Raw genomic sequence first — 20,169 nt, 5'->3', positions numbered from 1 at the left:
TGCATTCATCAGGTCCTCCATCTTCCCACACTAGTTTACACAGCGATCCCTGGTTATTGTTAGAGCAAAGTAGAGTTTCAGGCGTCATCGCATTCATGCAATTCTAGTGTGATATTTAATAGACAGGTACCAATTCATTCTCTTCTTAAATTCTCTGATTGATTCGGGAATTCAGTCATTTACTGACACGATGCACTTCACATTACCAGGTTTCATGTCGTCTCCAGCAAGAAAGGGCGATAGTCAACGTCCTCGTACATTGCAACTCTCCAAGTCATTTTACCAGGAACCATCATCTAGTCCCGATCGCTCATCGCGACCTCTCAGGGCAAATACTATACAGAACGGCACTATTCCATCTGTATCAATGTCGGACAAAACAACGTTGAGCGAAAATAGGAGACCTGGGACACAATCGGATATCTTCGAGAAAAGCTCCGAGGATGATGAAGAAAATGGAGGAACGACTGGAGTGTCTGGAAAGTTGCCTGCAGACTTTGATGAACTTCCTATAGAGCTTGTGAGCTTGGCAGATAGGTCAGCCAACCTTTGGTATAACGGAGCCAACACGTTTGACTAACATCCGCTGCAGTTTCATTGATTCTTTATCGGCGAAGATCCATCCTACTCCCCCTTCAATCGACAAGTTATCCGGTCTTTTCCAGGATTTCTATGCTGTTGCTGCTAATCATATAAACACTCATATCTCCGCCTTATCCTCCAGACAACATCGCTCAAGCTCTCCGGCCCCGTCAGCCTCATCATTATCTTCAACAGCAAGCAAGATTAGAGCGAAAGCTGCTTCTATGAACAAGGAACGTCCCAAAGTAATAGAAAGAAAGTCATCTGAGCAGCAGATGTTAACTAGCGAGGAAATCAATGAGCGAAAACGTGCTAGGAAAGCGCTTGAGCATAAGCGAGTAGCCTTAGAAGAAGCAATCGAGAGGAGAGTTTGTGAAGGGATATATGATAGGATATGGCGACACAGAAGTTCGCAAGATGAAGCTCAAGACGAGAAACTTCGATCAAAAACTGCCGCTTTGTCAGTGGTTGGAATTGGATTGGTAGATTTGGGAGTCGATTTGGGTATTGAATCAAGTGAGGAGCCAGATGCTGCAGAAAAGCGAGAACTAGAGGTTCGAGAGTGGTTAGAAGGTGCTAGAGGAGAGTTGATTGCGATGAATGACGAAAAGTATCCTCTTGGGAAACTCAACCATTTAAAAGCCGCCCACAAATGTATCGTTGATACCTTATCTCACTTTCATCCGTCGTCATCAGCGGACGAGATTATGCCTATGCTTATTTTTACTCTGATAACATCTCGACCAGAAGGCATTGATGTTATAAGCAATCTTTACTTCATACAACGATTCAGATGCGAAACCAAAATTGATGGGGAAGCTGCTTATTGTCTAACAAATTTAGAAGCTGCAATTTCATTCCTTGAAACCGTAGATCTTGCAAGTTTGAGGGCAGACGAAATTCCCTCAGGGCCACTCAAAATCAGTAGTCGACCGGGCACACCCAAAATAGAAAAGCCCGATCCTTTGACAGTTAGTATTACACCTACAGCTCTATCGGCTCCAGCGACCTCTTCGGCAAACCCAAGTCCCTCAGTGTCTAAACCTACGCCCTCATCTTTGTCCTCCTTCCGGCCCACTGTTCAACAGGCAGATCGAAGGCTCAGTGATATTTTTCAGTCACCGGCTGCTTTAGGAGCAGCTGGAGATGCATTTTTAGACTCTGCTGATCAAGGATTTAAGAGTATTGGTAATAGCTTGGGAGATAGTTATAAATTCTTGCTTGGGAAGCTAAAAGAGCGTGACTCCACAGGTCAGGCTCAAGAAATTTCAATACCAAAAACCCTGGATGATGCTCGAAAACTAATCAGCACACCTCCACCAGAAGATGAAGGGTCTGTGAGTGGAGGAAGTACTCCTGAAAGCCCTAGCGTCAAGGAACAGAAGAATGTGCCTAGCACAGAGTCAAAGCCTGAAGGACGTAGTCGAAGTGATTCATCTCAAAGACTCGATGATAGAGTCTTGAGCTTCATTGGTGGTCGCAAAATTACTCGAGAAAGAAGCACGGATAGCAATCGAAGTGGTGGTAGCTCTAGCAAAAGAGTCTCATTTCTTCAGGATGAAAACGGAGAGAAAGGCACACCATCTCCACAAGCTCCAGCCAGCAATCAGGCCATTGTTGAATCGATGCGAAATCTTGGTAACTCACTCAATCCAATGAACAGGATTGCTGGTATGGGTATGATGCGTGGATTTGGACGTGTAACAACTCCTACGACACCTACCCCGACTAAATCAACAGCACAAGACGGAGGGGTTGCAGATTTGACTACTGTATGTCTTCACACTTTTTCTCAAGTTGCTTTACTGACCTTTGGTAGACATTCCCTGATTTGGTGCCTTCTCTACCAGCGAAAGAGGTACCAAAAATTGCTCCACCAAATAAGCGATTTATGGAACTTCAGAATCCAGGAGATCTAAAAATTAGCGAGGTAATGGAGTTATTAAGAGATTATAGAAGGCTAGCGGGAGCTTTGAAAGATCTTGGGGCTGTTTAGGTTCACTGGTATCACCATACTTTTTCTTTTTATTTGTCGCTACATGTCTTCGGATACCCACATTCCTTTTTTCTTTACTATCTGGGTTATCATTCGTCATTGGGAATAGCGATGGAATAGCGTTCTTAGGCGTGGATATGGGAAACATAGAATTGGATGGGCGTATGGAATCGGATTTAAATTTTGAACCTACAACGAGTGGGGAATCTCCGAACACAGTGGAACTTGATATAGGGATGGATGAAGTGGAGGAGGATGAACTATACTTGAATGAATATATTACTCTGTAAGATTTTTCTCCACCATAAGAAACACGTATATAAGCGGTCATTATTTCCAGGTCTAATAGTTTGCAAGAAATTGGCAATGTTGGTATATTTCACATTGGGGAGAGGGGGAGAGTGGGATAAGAATTAGACATACAGGTTATTTTTTATAGACCCGAAGATCTGGTATATGATGTATAGGAGAAAGAAGGAAGATAGTTTATATAAATTATATATACGGAGTAAAGATGAGAGGATTTCGATATATTATTATATTTGTAAGGATATCGATATTTATAGGTAAGAAGATTGAGGCTTAAGATTCAATTGGATGGTTATGATTTATAAGAGTTAAATTTCTTGGTGTGGGGTTTTTGCGCATATTGATATTATTTATATTGGGGAAATTGTTGGGGAATTGGGAGATGGTGATGTAGACTTTTATTTAAAAGGTGATTTTGAGGGGGAGTATAGAGGGGCTGGTGTTACGAGGTTTGCCGTCTAGATCACGTGGAAGTGCTCTAGGCTCTCGAGGTGGTTTATAACTAGGCGTCAAGCAGGGACTTAAAGTAATGGCAATGATGATATGCAATTCGTAACTAATAGTAGAGTATACTAAATAATTGATCTTGAGCACGAAGCTCTACAATAAGGAAACTCTTTCCAATTATATAGATCTTCGTACTATACATCCCATTGCCCTCTATCGTCCCATCAAGGTGGGAATATTTCCCACCATAGTGGGATTCCTAGGCTCGGTGGGAATCCTTGATCACATGCTTTCGATCAGACTCGATATCTATGCTTGCTTAGGATGGGGAGACCATATAAGTCAATTGCCATATAGTTTTATATGTGAATCTACTTGCTTTTCCACATGGTCCAAGCTCGTATGGACAGATCAGCTGTTACTTCGTAACAAATTTCTTTAGTTATATAAATCCTATACAAATTGAAAATTGTGATTTTAATTATTGATATTTCAATCAATAAAATCATAAAAAATCTAGAATTTTCAAAATCAATCAATATTTATATAATCAATCTATAATCAAAATTTCAATTAATTTAATTAATTAATTATTGAGATACTAATAGTTGAAAACGGTAATTTTTGGTGTAAAAGGATGATTCAAAAGAGGGGTGATCCAAAAGTAGGGTACTAGATTTATGAAGTAGTTAAACAGGAGATCCTATGAGTTGGGAAAATTGATTCAAGAGAGATATTAAATTTTTGAGGTGTGGCTGCGGCTTGGACTAAGGTTTAAGGTGATGAATGATTGCATAGGGTAGGATGAGTGCTTATTGTGGTATGAGATGAGTTTTGGAGAAGAGAGATGATGTGATGGCACTGTGATTGAGGATTCATTCCACTTAGATAAGTTAGGAACAGCCATACTTTTTTGAAAAAGTATAGTTTCCAATAATGTAACAAGAGTAGATAGGACTTCCTATCCAAGTAACCGCAATAAAGAATACACATGCAGGTGAATCCTTCGATCAGAGAGAGTAGAGTAGCATGATAATGACAACAAAGAGTTCCTTCCTACTACACACATCACAGTACACACAACCATAGCACTCCACCGCACGCTCCAGAACATCCCAAGCTCGTCATTTATTATGTCCGATGAATCCTTCAAAACGATTGCATGTTTCCCGCTCTAATTCTCATCCTAGACCAAAATATCAAAAAGGTATTCACATCATGTAGAAATCCCCTCAACGTTTCATTTATTTCATTTTCATCCCACCACCTACCACCTACCATCTATGTACTCCACATTCCCATTCCGTAACCCCCGTCTTTCTCCCATTTAGCGAATTCTTCACCGAGAGGAGCTCCGGAGCCAACCGGTATACAACTGATTCTACCTCGTACATCCATGCCATGAGGCTCTAACTTTAAAGCGCAATCAAAATCAAATCAAATCAAATCAAATCAAATCAAGATAAAATCACCGATACCATCATACCACGCGGCACGGACGGATATGCGGATGTGCGGATGGATGTGCATACATAAATATTTCCCCACAACTACTCTAATAATCCGATGAAGGATTTGAATTTTTGTGATTAAATCCGACACGTGGAATTTTCGTCCGATCCGATTATTCGGATTTTATTTCTTGTTATTTTTTTTCCTGTCGGAGAGAGAAGGAAAGAAAGGAAAGGGAAGGAAAGAGAAGAAGGAAGGGAAGAAATAGTGGGGAATAATGGAGATGGATGGAAATCTTGAAAGGAAAGGAGAGAAGATGTTTACTATGTATACCTAGGTATGTAACCCTTACCTTGTCGGGTAGTTGTAGGGATATTTGAGGTTGAATGATACCAGTCAAGTCATGAAATAATAAATATCTGTTTAATAAACCCGAACATGACTTCAAAGTCCGGGGCATGAAAATTCGGAGCGTATCAAATACCGATATTGTATAATTAATTGTCTGTGCTGGGAAGCCTCCTTTTATATAAAAATTGAACAGTGTGAGAGTGAGGCTGTGCTGCTTGCTACAAGAGTCTTGGTATAGATAAATCATACCTACCCTGTGACCTTTACGGTCGGTCCGAAGCATGGCCCTAGTTTAAGGAGATTGGATTGACTACCGGTATGAGCCACTCGTGCTAATCTCAGTGCCGGATAGTCTTTCTTGTGAAGGGGTGTCGGATCACGTGAATACTGTATGCTTCTATACCTAGTATAATCGAGCCAGCGAGGATTGGTGATGGAATATCTCAACTCATTGAGTATATAACTCACTTAAGGAATATAAGTATTTGAGAGACTTGAGTATCTCGCCGAAACTTTCATGTCCAAAGAAAACATGTGACTTACATGTACAAAATGGCAACGAAAAGAGTGTGTGAGTTCCCCTTGGAAATCCCATAAACCAAATAATAATAATAAATATTCAACCAACTGATTTTTAGAAATACCCGCCCGAAGAAAAATCCCTTTATATCCGGTCGATCCCTCGTACTCGCAACAATTAAAAAAAAAAACTGCCAATAATGAACAAGAAACTAACATTCACCATTAGATTTGTCCGTCCAAAGTCCAAGCCTCCTTCATCGTTTCTCGGATATATCCTTAGATACGAACCGAAATTTGACCATACGAGTGAATGAATCACAAGCGAATCCATAGATAATAATAGACATTGAACCGTGAATACCTATTACAGTACCTACTGTAGCATCCAAGCTTCACCCTTACATTCTACATATACGCAATTCGCTTCTCGTATTACTTCCTCCTTGACGAAAAGCGAACCATAATTGGATGTGATACGAAAGGATAGGCGGGTATATTACTTTTCGGGAGAAGGACTAGTTCAGGTACATGGAGTAAGTGATCGCTGGTAAGATTTGTTATATCTGACGTTATGATTGAATCATAAGGCTGAGGGGGGCTTGAGTGAGGTGAAACGGAGACGGGGGATCTTGAGCAAGGCTGAGTTGGCTACTGATCGGTATGCTGAATGAGGTAATTTATTGCGCTGTGGCTTCGCTTGAGGGGTGAGGTAGGGGGGGGGGGAAGTTGAAACTTGGGATGGAATATGGTTCATGCTTACGAGATTGACCACGAGGGTTCAAGGAAAGTGGAGGGGTACATACAGAGTACATACTGCTGGATTCGGTAGCGAGTATGTATTGTTGGGGATAAAGGCTAATCTAATCTAATAAACAATGCAATAAGTAAGATACCTCGTGGAGACGTGTTCATGTAAGACAAACCATGAACAGACAAGACAGACAGACAGACTTTGTTCATCTTACGAACCCAGACATTCACCGAGATCTCTGACTGAAACGCAAGAACTCTATTCCGCACTTGCATTCCGCATTATCATGATCCCTTAAAAGTCGAATTCATCTATATACAAAGAAACACCCACCCACACACGCATAAACATGTACTTCTATCTGATTACACAATTTGATGAAAGGATTGAAATGTTGGTTATTCATCAATCTCGCATTTGAACCAATCATCACATCCCATTATCTCCGTTCGAGTCGCAACAATTCCGACTTACAAATACCTACCTACGGATGTATGAATGAATGAATGAATGAAACTTTCCTGACAAAAAGATCTGCTACGTACATACCCAAAAATTAGAAATGGAATTAAGCTTAACGGAGCTTTGATAAAAGCCGTATCGGAACCAGGAATTTAAATGCATCCGTTTTTTTTCTATTATTTACTCATAATGATGAGTGAAAGTTTGAAAGGATATGATGGTAGAGGCTTAGCTCGTTAGCTTATTAATTAAGATTCGAAATTCTGGGAATTGCATCGATGAGATGATTGCCTAAAAGAGGTAGGTATATACTATGCAGTATGTCCAGAGAACCCGAGTCACCGATATGACTCTTGGTGAAAGGAGAATCGGCCGAATGGACCGAATGGGGTGGATATTCACTGGAGAAGATTTTTTACAAACTATGACTGTTCGGTGAATAATAATAATGGGTTGGGAAAATTCTTATATGTGCATTTGACTGACAGTGACAGCTCTTTACGACGGAAGAGAAAAAAAAATAAAAAATTAGAAATGAAACTAAAAGATTTTTGTGGGGCCCGATGATAGTGTGAACAATGAACATGAGGGTAACAGCACGTAACTTGGTAATAATATTAAGAACAATTTCTACAAACATCTATCTAGGGACTGAGGACTCAAACCATGTGGAGCGGTCAGGATAATGATTAACATCAAGGATTCAAACGGAAGTTGTAGGGAATTCTCTGTGCGCCGCACTATCCGCCCTTTGGGTTGAGAACTTGAGAGATATCAAAGAACATCATCTATGGCGGTGCGGGGACCTAGGTCTGTGGTACGAACACCGAGATAGTGACGAGTAGTAGCCGAATATGCAGGGCATTTTAAAGGTATCTCTAATTAAGGGCGGGCAGGTTGAGTGAGTGAGCCTGTCCTGTGAGGGCTTTCATCTCGGAAAAATATGGTATGTACACAGTATCGGTAAGAGAAAAAAAACACTATGACCTTGTCTCTGCGTAGATAGTTAAATTATATGCATACCGTGTTTCTGTACCTTTAGTGTAAGAGTCGCCTAATATTCTCCTCCGTAGGTATTCACACTTGCGATGACTGTGCATGCTGGCGGGGGAAGAGGGGAGTTACGCGGAAACTCGGTGTCGGTGAACTGCCATCCAAATAAGGTATCTCTCTGAGCATGCGAGTAGCACAAGAGGATCCAAGCCTTTCGACGTGCAGGAAAGGTGCAGAAAGGCGGAGATCTGAAATATGACTGCGGGCTGCCTGATGAACCACACGTTACTTTGGCCAAGGGTGCACGGTGTGACACTTTTCCTTCTTACTACGCTACGCTGGACAGAGTAGTTGTTTTTCTTTTGCTGCGGTAGATTGATTGTTGCGGTTTTCTGCCATGATTCACGGCAATCTTGCTTGGTTTCGTGCGGATCGGCTCGAGTGGGAAAGGAGGAATGAATATGATAGAGAGTGGAGTAAACGTAGTAAGTAGTATGTGGAGTTAAGGTACGAAGGAGAGGAGCACGGGGTACAAAAATTCAAATGATTAAGTGCGTGCTGCTGCGTAAGGTTTGCTTGAATAGGTAAGATAAGTAAGTAAGTACAGTACCTAAGTTCAGGCTGCCAACTAACCCAATAATTTCAAGGCTCGGATTCGGATTCGTGGCAGTTTTCGTGGACACGTTGTGAAGCTTTTATGAAAATTGGTTTGAGGTGGGAGGGATCAGATCAACAGATTGAACAAATTAAAACTTGATGACTTGGTGATTTTGGTGGAGGCTTGGTTATATGGGGCCTCTTTGGGGGTGTTCATAGGTACATCCATTCAGAGTACATACATACATACATTCTGAACACCGGGGAGATAAATGAATGGGCAATGATTAAAATCCTTTGCCGCGTATATCAACATCACGCTGTCACGCGCAAGACATTCAACAGATTTGTTAGATGAGATGTAGGTATAGGTTGTCATTATCACGATGCATGCAACTAAATAAGATGAAACCCCAACGATGATTTCCTGTTTTTTGTTATATTTGAATGGTTGTTTTATTTTCCATAAGGTTTAATAGGTTTTGATTGATGCATGCGGTCTCATTTGAGAGATGAGAATGTTTGAAGAACCTGGAATTGTGAATCATGGGGAAATTGTACCATGTGTCTGCTTCGTAACAAGAGGGTAGCAGATGGAAGAAAGAGGAAAGCTGCAAGAGGAAATTAGGGTTAGAGAGTATCAAATGTCTTCATGCTCCGTATAGTAAAATGTCATACATGTGAAGATGGATGCTTATGGAGCCAAGGAGATGGCCAGTTTGTCATCAGGAACATGGTAGAAAATCGTGGGGATGGAGATATCTTGGATTTGACCCGGAGAGAGTAAGTATCTACATAGTAATCAAAGCAACCAATAGTTTAGTGCTTGGATGATCAGATTGCCTAGATTAAGTAGATTGATTGCCTTGATTATCTAGATTACCTTGAATGGACTGAATGAACTAAGAACTAAATCAATTTCATCGTATCAATAATCCAAGAAAGCATCTAGTCATCTAGTCATCTACATAGGAAGTACAAGATGAGTAACCAAGAAGACAAGAATAATAATCCATAATCCATTTACTCGGCATCTTGGGCATCCAGCCAAGGCCATAAAAGATTCTCCGGCTTTCATAAAATTCCTTTCACTCTCCATCATGATCATAAATAAAAACAATTCATCCAAATTGGCTGGTGGAAATACGATTCGGAGTTGTTGGATTAGTCAAGCAAATCATTTAGTAAGCTGGAGTTACCAATTCAGTAGATCCGGACCTATCAAAATTACTAATTCCTCTTTTGTCTTGTCGTGAGAAATGCCTACCCTTTCTTTATTCGCATTGTGTTGCTTTCTCAGCAGGAAATAATAATTAAAAAAGAATAATAATCAAAAAGTGCTCGATCCGTTCCATCCATCGGCTGAAAATTCATACCGCCTACCGCTGCGGACTTTACTCGCATAACAAATTGTACGAAAAGTGAAAACTACGACGAAAAAGTTTATTAAGCTGGTCAACTTTATTACCAGGATGAGATTAGCGTCGCCCATTCCATCCATCATCCATCATTCATCATCCATGGGCATGGGGTTGATGACCCATCCATCAATGAAAGCCTTGACATCCTTTACATCCACAACTCCGTTTTGTCCGGATCGCGGTCTTATGAATCAGCCCTTATGTGCCTTATGTGCTTAATGGGGTTTACTTACATGGCCATTTACGAAAAATCATCTGGATACAAAGACTGCCCGAATTCCCCCTCATGATCATTTATAATTCTTCCATATCCTCATCCATCATAAATAACTTGATAAGAATACATTCAATCCAAACATCAATTCAATCCTCACCCTCAGAAGTTTATTCATAAGCTCTTCCATATCCATAATCAACATTCAGTGTTACCACCTGCAATCAAAAGCCATACATACAAATCCCGGTTATCACATATCATCATCATAATCAGTCATCGATCCTCGGCTCTCGTCTAAAAAAAAATAACGTTGCCTTGAGTCCTTGAGTCATTCATCACAGCACAGCATTGGAGTATAAGATTAATTCAAAATGTCGAATATTTCCAGAAGTCCCCTTTCCTCCCAAACACCTCAATCACAATCACCATTACCACTGAGAAAGAAGATGTCGATTACTCAAACTTACTACCTTGCTCACACTGCTCGAGGTAAGCTTTCTTCGGAAGCTTCCCGAGCAGATCACAACCTTCGTCTTCTTGTCGGCCATGCAAACCTTCTCGATTCATTGATGCTTGAACTTGCCGAAGCTGAACAAGAACAAGAGAGCTGGTTCAACCAATCCGTCCGAAAAGCTACTGCCACCAAGCAAGAAGATCCAAGACACATCCAATGGGCCGATAACGTTGTCGAAGAACCCGAGGAGGATTGGGAAACATCCGACCTCGACAACGACTCCTCCTCAGATGAAGACAGTGAATACGATTCAGATGAAGAAATGGATGAGCCATCCATGGCTTCATTGACCCGCGTACCATCACACAACCTGAATGCCGCAATCAAAGTCTCATCCCGAGAAGTCGAAGAGGATGAAGAGGATTTCGAAGACGATGGTGAGGAAGATTTCTCCGGTCTTCAACTTCACCTCACCAAATCACATTCCGCATCTCATCCACCAGAACTCGATCACGATTCTGATTCTTCAGAAGATGAATCAATGCCACCATCTCCACCATCCGATGCCCTCCCCAGTTTCTCGGATAAACAACAAATCGCTACCACCTCCTATTACAGCAAATCCACTCCATCCTCATCGATACCACAATCCGAACAACAAACCTTCTTCGACGAAGGTTTTTATTTACCTCCTCGACAATCACCAAGTTTAATAAGCGCCATTAGCGTTTATTAATCTTCTCCTTGGGGATTGTTTTACGAGTTTCGGATTGTATATTATAAAACATATAATGGGTATTGGATTGAGCGATAATATCACGAGCGGGCATTGGAGTTTTGGGCATGGCATTTGATGGGGGCATGATACAAAAATACCACACGGTTTACCTTTCTTACTTGTTATTTATTTTTCTTTATGGGATTTTGATTTTACGATGGGATGGAAGGGAAGGATGAATGGAAGGGAGATTCAGAGATTCAGAATGAATATTCACACCACTCATGCGGGAACATTGGGAGTAAAAGGGAGAAATTCATATTTAGAATTATTTTGGAGAGAGGAAGGAAGAGGCTTATCGAATCTGCGATAAGGATTGCCGATCAGGGTTTTTTGGCATTGCGGTTGAATGGGTTGATGGATGGATCAATGGATGGATGGATGGATGGATGGATTAGATAACTCCCAACTTTTTTTTGGTTGAGCTGTCTTGGAATATTCAGTAGTATAGTATAGCATAGTATAACAAATATCAAAATGATCAAACTTCAAAAATTTATTCTTTTTATTCTGTCTGCGTGCTTGTTTGCTTGTTTTTTTGAATTTTTTGTGATGTGGTTGTGACTGTGACTATTATCAGTTGCAGTACTTACTTACACATGACTCATTCATTGCATAGGTAATATAACCTAGCTATGTATGTACGTATATAGGCATAGTCGGCATCTATACTACAGCACAACACAGCGCAGCACAACACATACAATACAATACAACACAGCACAGCACAGCACAAAACAGCACAGCATATCAAATTAGAATGTGTTGTAGATTAGGTAGGTAGGTAGGTAGGTAGGTATATACTTGTAATATATAGATAATTATAGATGAGATGAGATGAGATGGGTGCGGTTTTAGTAGAGTGTAGGTAGGATAAGATAGGTATGTGTTGGTATGTATGGTGGCAGGTAGGTAGGTAGTAGATAGAAAGAAAGGGGAGAGAGAAAATTCTCATTCAGACTCACTCACTCACTCACTTCACTAGCTAGCTAGATAGATAGATACTAACCCGACAATTTCTAGGTCTACATCTTATCCTTGATTTTTGAAATCTAAAAATCCAAAATCTAAAAACTAAAAACTAAAGATTGGTAATAATAATTATTACAATAATATTTTATATAATTACTGCGTAGGTAGGTACATAGGTGTATATATATATGGCATCATTTTATGTTATGATTATTATTAACTATTAACTATTCAACAAAAACGAAGAACTAAAAAACGAAAGAACTAAAGATTCTAGATTTTTATACTATTTTACTTACTACCTAGATAGGTATCTAATAGTTCTAGAAACAGATCGATAGATAAGTAAGAACAAGTTGCATCTAAAAAAAAATTTGATATAATTCTTATTCTTACTCTGATTACTCTTATTTTAGGAAAGTAATCAGGGAATTTCGGAGGAATAAGTATTTATTTCCATAACTCTGTGAAATGCTAGATAGATACATAAAGTTCATAAACTAATAAATAATCTTCGGGTGGTAGGAATGCAAGGCACTTTTATTATTCATGTAATATATAATTCATATTTCACTCCTCGTATTGTACTCGTATCGATAGTCCGTATCGCGGAGCAGAGCATCGCACTTCAATATAATCCGTGATCCGAGTTCCGCACCTACTTCTTGATCGATCACCAGGAAGTTGGAACTTTTCAGAAAGAAAAAAACAAATAGGAAAGTCGGGAAATTCGGGGTTGGGGAGGGTTATATTTTGTTTATATCATTATATCATTATATCATGGGATTGTGTTGTTGTTGGGTAGCTAGAGAGAGTTTAGGTGTTTAGGAATCAAATAGATTATCCGTGGAAATTGAATGATGGATGAAAGATTCCGGTCTATCTATGTGTGTTTGTATGCCCAGGTGTATGTTGATTATGAAGTCAGCAAGTGAAGAAAGTAAACCTTGTATTTTCGGTTCATTTTTTATTTTTTTTTCGAGGTTTCATTCTGAAATCATCTTTGTTGGATTTCTGATGCTGTATTTATGTATATATGTATTCTGTATGTATAATTGAAAGAATACGGTGCAGTACACTGCAGTACATGAAATCAAAATGAAACGAGCCGAATGCGAGGATGCGGGGCAGATGCGATGGAAGTTTGAGAGAAGAAAAGTTTGAGGGAGGGGTGGTTGGCAGATGAGATGGAGATGGTGATGGGGATGGATGATTTTCCGCAGGATGCGCCGTTATCCAAAAGTTCGTATGAAATGGGTACTCGGTCAAGCTTTCTTGTATCTTGAACTGCGCTCTTGTCGTGTATTTATTGGGGCAGACAATATCGGATTCATAATTGATAGGTTGCGAGATGAAGTTTGAGAGAGTGAAAATTTAGATGCAGTGCTGTGAGATGTGAGATGTGTTGGCGAATCTGGCATATACACATACATACTATATACGTACATACATCCTACATAGTACATACATATATACTATATACATACATACACTAGTGTCGAATCCATAGTTTGTCGCCATCCTACTAGGTAGATATGTATGCAAGTACCGGTGAACGGGAAACGTTAATGCTCCTCTTCATCTGTAGGTCCATACTTCAAACACACCGTATATTCATAACATATGCAGCTACTGTGTATCATATCATCGGAATATACCCTACGGAGTATGTTCCACTTTCATGTAGGGAAATGGAGTGTATATATCAGCCAATAGTGATATCGGTGCGATACGGTGAGAAGAAATGGGAAGCTGGAAGGAGGGTGTGGAATTCGTTGGAGCGGTTGGTTGGTTGCTTGTTAAGCAAGTGTTACAGCATGATGGTGGGGTAGATATCGAGGGTCGTGCGATAAGTTTTGGGGTCAGATGCGTGTGTGGATTGTAGTCGGTGAGAGTTTGGCACTTTACTTTATTGTGATAGAAGGGTGGGTAATTTAGGGACGCTCTGTTCGTACGGAGTATATGTCGTTTATGGATAGATGGGATGGTGTTGTATGAATATATTCTATCGTGCGTGCATGCTTGCTGATACTTCCTTTGTATGGAATATCAGGGTGGGTTGGTGTGAACAAGTTTGGTAAATGATAGACTTTTGCGGAGAGAAGAGCACTTGGATATGGCTCAGCTGCTGGTTTTATGTGGATAAACAAACATGAGTCCCAGATCTTGATCAAGTTGATGATAACCACATGTGATGATCATTCAACTCTAAACCCCAACTTTTTCACATCTCAGACAAATCTCTCCATGTCTCACAATCCCCCATCTATCAATCTTTACCGAGGAGGAAGCTTTCATCCGGTCAAAAATAATATTGGAAAAGGAGGATAGTCTCCAGTCACGTGTATATCTAACATCGTATTCATCAACAATCACATTCCTTCTTCCCCCGACCGCCATTTAAGCATCTGGCTGACAAGTGTACCTGACACACCTACCTACTTGCGCCCATGTTCCATTGCATAATCTACTTATCTTACCGACCATGAACATGCATCAATCATAACGTTGAAAAGCCGTAAGGCTGAATTTCACTTCGGCGAGGAAATATGTAATCTTCCGTTTTCAACCAAGATATCCGGGCATTCACGGCATTGACGGCATTATAGGTTTTTCCGCTAGTAGAGTCACGATATCGTTTGTTGAATTTCGTTGATGGGTCTGGAGAGACGGTACGATATGTTACTGGCTTCGTCGAAACTTGTAAATATTAAGAACGAGTTGTTCTTCATCTGCATACAAATCCTTTCCGAAACGAAGGAAATAAATATACAGTATCTATCTCGGGACCGATTCTCTTTGATCACCCGCTTAATCCGAGAAGAGTTGAAGACACTTATTCTCACATTTCATTTCCGAAATATACTCCAAATTGCTAACTTCATGTCACCTATAAACAAGCTTCTAGAAAAGAATCAGCTATCCCACGAACTACTAGCTGAAAATCTGAAATTTAAAGTACCCTTCTAGCCTTACAGGTTGCCGGTGGCTTATGTTACACCAGAAGGCTGTCCTGTCGTGACCCAAAGCTTGGTATTCAGGTACCGATACTCACGTCTCACGTTCCACCATCTTTCGGTCCTGCCGAGTAAATTACTGTATGGATCATTCGATGTGGCTGTGGCTGACCCACTAAAGGAAGCTCAAGTGAGTGATGTGTTGAATGAGTAGAGGGAACGTTGTTGCGATGCTTATATTTGTGGATGTTACGTTGAGTTGGAATTATTTGATTTCCTACTAAGATATGGTATCTGTTGTAAGTATATGCCGAGGAAGTCCTGGTGATACTTGTATGGGTGATTTACTCGGTTCATTCGACTAGATATTTTCCTAGCAAGCATGCGTTCCCCAGTGGTTCTATTGTCCAACGATATATGCATGTAGTACAAACTCTTTCTTACCGTGCAGATGTGACTAGACAATCAATGAGAGATTCTGCTGCGTTCCCACCCTTCATAAAAAGTACTTTAGCAGTAATCTTTTAACGCATTATTTCCTCACGGCTTCCATTTATCACAACACTCATACATATTCCAACCAGTTTCGAAGATCCCGATCCCGTGATCCACGAAAGAATAAATTGTTGCATGTCTTTCTCCACAGGGCTGAAATAGACTTTGAACCACAGACTTTTTAGCATCCAAGCCACCAACGTAACGGGATAATACCTGAAATCTATTCATATATTTATCTATTTGAGTGTGATAGTAGGATTTTGAATGTTTATTCATCTGTGTCATATGTAATATGGCTTTAGAGATGAAGATGCAGCTATTATGTTACGGGTTGTCATACTAGCGACACTTATCATCGCCATCGATATAGATACTGAGTTGCTAGATAGATATGAAGTAACTGCATCCGAGAGCCAAATCATCACATAAAGTATATCTTTTATTTAAACGATGTCATGATATGTCCTCTCTCTCGTATGCCAAAAATTTTGTTGCACGTAGCCATAATTGTCATTATTCTTGAGACGGTTGTTTTTATCAATCTATTGTTATTCTCATTCTCATTCCCATTGTCACTTTTATCGTTATCTCTTCAGCCTATTAATATTACATCATACGTACGTTTTAATTTATCTTGAATCTTTTAGATTCTCCGATTGTACAGTTCCTACTCAATTTCCAACCCCCTCCCAACCCCTCCTCCCAAACCCCACTTCTCCGCCCAAACAATCCAAATACAAAATGTCTCCTTCCAGTGCCTACTGCACTTATCTCATATACCTGTTACGACCACGGATCTTATACTAACCGATCGTGTGCTTACGAGATACAAATTGACCGATTTAGTATGGGATTAAGGTGGTATGGGGAACAAATATGCACAGACCCTGTTAAGCTTAGATCCGGTTCGATAACGATTACAGAACCATATGATTAGAGGATCATATGATGGAGCATTGGAGGTTCGAAGGCTCCTATGGCTCCTAATTACGAAGATCTATATAGCTAGGAAGTATTCCTTATTGTAGAGCTTCGTGCTCAAGATCAATCATTTAGTATACTCTACTATTAGTTACCGAATTGCATCATTGTCATTACTTAAGTCCCTGCTTGACGCCTAGTCATAAACCACTTCGAGAGCCTAGAGCACTTCCACGTGATCTATACGGCAAACCTCGTAACAATACCTCATGTACCTCATCCAGTAAATATCAACACAAGCACCGAGATGCACATTATCACAACCCTCAAATCAATAACCTGCTTAACCCCTCAAATGACAACTTCTAATCCTCAGCAGCATCCGACCTTACTGTAACGATACTGTACTGGAGGCAGCTGCTGCCTGAGGTTTCGTCTGGTTGGTAGTTATGGGTTAAGGCTTTATCATTGGTATTCACTTGGAAGTGAAGTCGTTACTAGATCAAGTAGAATGTAGGTAAACTAATTGATAACTAAGTTGAGCACGAAGCTCCTAAAGCTCCTAAACTAGGAAACTATTCTGACCTTATAATGAACGATAAAGGGAGCCTCCAGGAGCTTTGAGGGCTCCTAGGGCTCCTTATCACGTGATTTCTTTTTATCCCAGGACACTAATCCTAATGGTGAATCGTGACACTTACTAGATATATATACAAAGCAAAACCCCATTAAGACCCTAGTTCAAGTTCAAATACAGAAAACTAAGTAATATACGCAACGGGTTGTTGTGATTGATATGGCCAGGGGAACAAATTAGAGGAATAAGGAAATCAGTAAGCATTACTTCGTATCTGACGCAAGCACGAACTTCACAATATGTACGAATTCATCAAAAGTCAAAACAAAGAAATGTGTACACATTATTGCTCTATTTATTGTCTATTAATAGAAATCCTGATAGAAAATCCTCGCTTAAAATGTACACAATGACTCAGTGGATATAACATCTGCATTCAAGACGATCAAAAATCCCATTCATCTAACATGTAATTAATTTTGATTCATTGACTCGCTGGAGATACTTGGACGAGATTTTTTCCCATTGCACATCTAAAAGTGATGAGATGGCTGAAATGGCTGGATAGGCTAGAGCAGTTCCATCAAGATGTGGACTTGAGTGTAACAAATTGGAGATGAAGTCAAAGGTATAGATTGATTCGTATGCTGAGCTAGTCCTATATCCTTGGCCTGCAAATAAGATCTAGTCCCATGTCGTAACTCAGCACCAGAAAGTATATCACAATCTAATTCGTGGAGAGTTGAAAGACAATCCGATTGTAACGTCCAGTGCACTTGGACGAACAGGAGCCAGGAGAAGATTCCTAGGTTAGAGAATTGCAATATCCGTGACCCGCGACATTTCGTGTGGAGAGCTATGACGTTTTGTTCATTCGCATGCCCATATATCGTTCCTTTTGCACCTCAGACTGTTTAGACATTTTATGTCTGTGCTTTCTCCTCACCTCCAGTTGCCATATCATTTAGGCCTAACTCGCTAGCTTTCTCTACGCCATCTCCATTTCTCTCAACATAACCTGCCGAGTTGCTTTCATCTCCTTCCTTCAGTCCTCTACTAGGAGGAGCTACTAAATTTGCCCAAACACCTGCAGCCTCTATAGGGCTTCTAGTTTTAAAGTATGCTTCAGTTGGAACGTTTAATGGCGCTTCAACCTTTTCCCCAAAAGTTAATCTCTTAAAGCTTTTTCCGATGATATCCTTGGAATCTAAAAATTCGAGTCTCTTTTCTCTATCCTCCTGTCTCTTAGCGGCTAACTCTTTTGCAATTCTGAGTCGCGCTTCTGCTCTCGCAGCCTCCTCCTTGTTGGCTGCAATAGCTCTTGCCGATTCCGCTGCTCTGTCCTTGACAATTTTTGTATACTTTTCATGAGTAGGAGTCATGCCTCTTCCATACTTTATGATCCAACCATTGTCTAGATCAACATTCGTGTCATGACCAAGGTCGACACACTTTAACATAACAGGACGTATGTTTGGTGCTCTGACCACTGCCCATAGTAAGTTAGTCAACAGAACCTGAGGGGTCAATGCTGGATCAATGGCTTGCACTACTGCACAAGCTTCCTCAAATAAAAGCCGGGCTTCTGTCACTCGTTCTTCAGTTGAAAATATTTCACCCATCATACAATTGAACGCAACCGTGAGAGGATAAACGACAGATCGTGTGACCAGTTTCCTCAATTTGTATCTTTCTAGTACAGCCCTGCTTATAGGTGTCGCGCTAAGTGTAGGTGCTTTGAGTACTCTCTCAATAAGATACTTAGCTTCCTCCTCTCTCCTTTCCACCTCACCTGGAGTCTGACCATCGTCTACAGTTCGTGCCAGTGGCCCTACCGAGAGTTGTGCTCCTTGTAACGAGACAGAGCGAACCGAATCCCAAAACCCTTCGACGGCTGCTTCGCCCATATACATCCCATTAGCACATTCGACGAAATTGGGTCGTTTTGATACGTCGGGAAACACTTCATCGTATAGAATTTGAACTAGACCAGGGTTGTTTCCAATTATCATCACCACAGAGGATGGATGAAGTCTATCTTTAATGTTGCTGAAAAAATTGATCAGATCCCTAGGTCGTTCGGCGAAGATTAAGTGATCAATAGGATCAGTATTGATTTTGGCCAACTGAGCCACAGGCACAGCCTTGATTTCTGACTCTTTTGGCGGTGGCCGAATTTCTGCTACTTGTTCCTTTACCACATGCCTACTTGCTGTTATTGGATCACAGAATAATGAGTTCAATTCGAGAAAATATGATAGATCATAGATCTTGATATCTGAGATTGGTAATCGTGCCGGTTTCTTCGATCTCTTTTTCTCTTCAAGGATAGGTCCATTCTCAAGCAGCGAGGGTAGATCATCGAGTGAAAAATCTTCGTCATCCGGCCCAGTATCCATCAACAGACGTTTGAATTTTAGGCTTTTGGCAGGAGGAAATGTTTGCTCGGGGACAGTTGATTCCATTTCAAAAGGGAGGACTTCTATGTCAACAGCTCCTACCACGGTTGTGGCGACGCCATCTCTGATAATTTGAAGCTTGCCTTCGGTATCTACATAATGCTGGATATACTGATTGCGGGGTACCATAAGGGTTATTGGGTTTCTTTTGGGATTTGCAGTTTGGGCGAGAGCATTGGCAATGAGTGTCTGTAAATGATGTGCTCCAGCAATATGTATGCGCTTGCCTCGGGAGATTGTTGAATTGTCTCGTGACTGTGGTTGGTACAATAGGTTTCCGGATTGTCGAAAGTAGACGATTGAGGCTAAAGGGATTGGCAGCGGTCCAGCCCTCCAGAGGGTCTTAGATGCGAGGAACATGTTGCATGTACCCGGATGGAGGTGGGACCGTTACCTTTGAGGTGTTGAATCGTCAGCCTCCGTTTTCTTTATCAGAAGCCCAGAGATTATTAC

At 40.7% G+C, this 20,169-nt stretch overlaps 5 protein-coding genes across 5 annotated transcripts; 3 read left to right on the top strand and 2 right to left on the bottom strand.

The window, feature by feature from the left end:
- Positions 1 to 190: 190 nt before the first annotated feature.
- On the top strand, positions 191 to 2,578 carry SS1G_00231 (hypothetical protein; the record flags this gene model as incomplete). Its single annotated transcript, XM_001598095.1, has 3 exons — positions 191 to 537; positions 593 to 2,354; positions 2,402 to 2,578. The coding sequence occupies 3 exons, from the start codon at positions 191 to 193 to the stop codon at positions 2,576 to 2,578; spliced, it is 2,286 nt and encodes a 761-aa protein (XP_001598145.1).
- A 2,037-nt stretch (positions 2,579 to 4,615) lies between these two features.
- Positions 4,616 to 4,732, bottom strand: SS1G_00230 (predicted protein; the record flags this gene model as incomplete). Its single annotated transcript, XM_001598094.1, has 1 exon — positions 4,616 to 4,732. One exon carries the CDS (start codon positions 4,730 to 4,732, stop codon positions 4,616 to 4,618), a length of 117 nt encoding a protein of 38 aa, XP_001598144.1.
- A 3,530-nt stretch (positions 4,733 to 8,262) lies between these two features.
- On the top strand, positions 8,263 to 8,622 carry SS1G_00229 (predicted protein; the record flags this gene model as incomplete). Its single annotated transcript, XM_001598093.1, has 2 exons — positions 8,263 to 8,350; positions 8,513 to 8,622. 2 exons carry the CDS (start codon positions 8,263 to 8,265, stop codon positions 8,620 to 8,622), a joined length of 198 nt encoding a protein of 65 aa, XP_001598143.1.
- Positions 8,623 to 10,471: 1,849 nt separating this feature from the next.
- On the top strand, positions 10,472 to 11,290 carry SS1G_00228 (hypothetical protein; the record flags this gene model as incomplete). The annotated part of the gene is made up of 1 exon (XM_001598092.1): positions 10,472 to 11,290. One exon carries the CDS (start codon positions 10,472 to 10,474, stop codon positions 11,288 to 11,290), a length of 819 nt encoding a protein of 272 aa, XP_001598142.1.
- A 6,890-nt stretch (positions 11,291 to 18,180) lies between these two features.
- Positions 18,181 to 20,076, bottom strand: SS1G_00227 (predicted protein; the record flags this gene model as incomplete). The annotated part of the gene is made up of 1 exon (XM_001598091.1): positions 18,181 to 20,076. One exon carries the CDS (start codon positions 20,074 to 20,076, stop codon positions 18,181 to 18,183), a length of 1,896 nt encoding a protein of 631 aa, XP_001598141.1.
- Positions 20,077 to 20,169: the final 93 nt, after the last annotated feature.

Source organism: Sclerotinia sclerotiorum, genomic scaffold, assembly GCF_000146945.2.
Source record: "Sclerotinia sclerotiorum 1980 UF-70 scaffold_1 genomic scaffold, whole genome shotgun sequence".
Lineage (NCBI taxonomy): Eukaryota > Fungi > Ascomycota > Leotiomycetes > Helotiales > Sclerotiniaceae > Sclerotinia > Sclerotinia sclerotiorum.
This window is presented reverse-complemented; position numbering and strand designations above follow the sequence as displayed.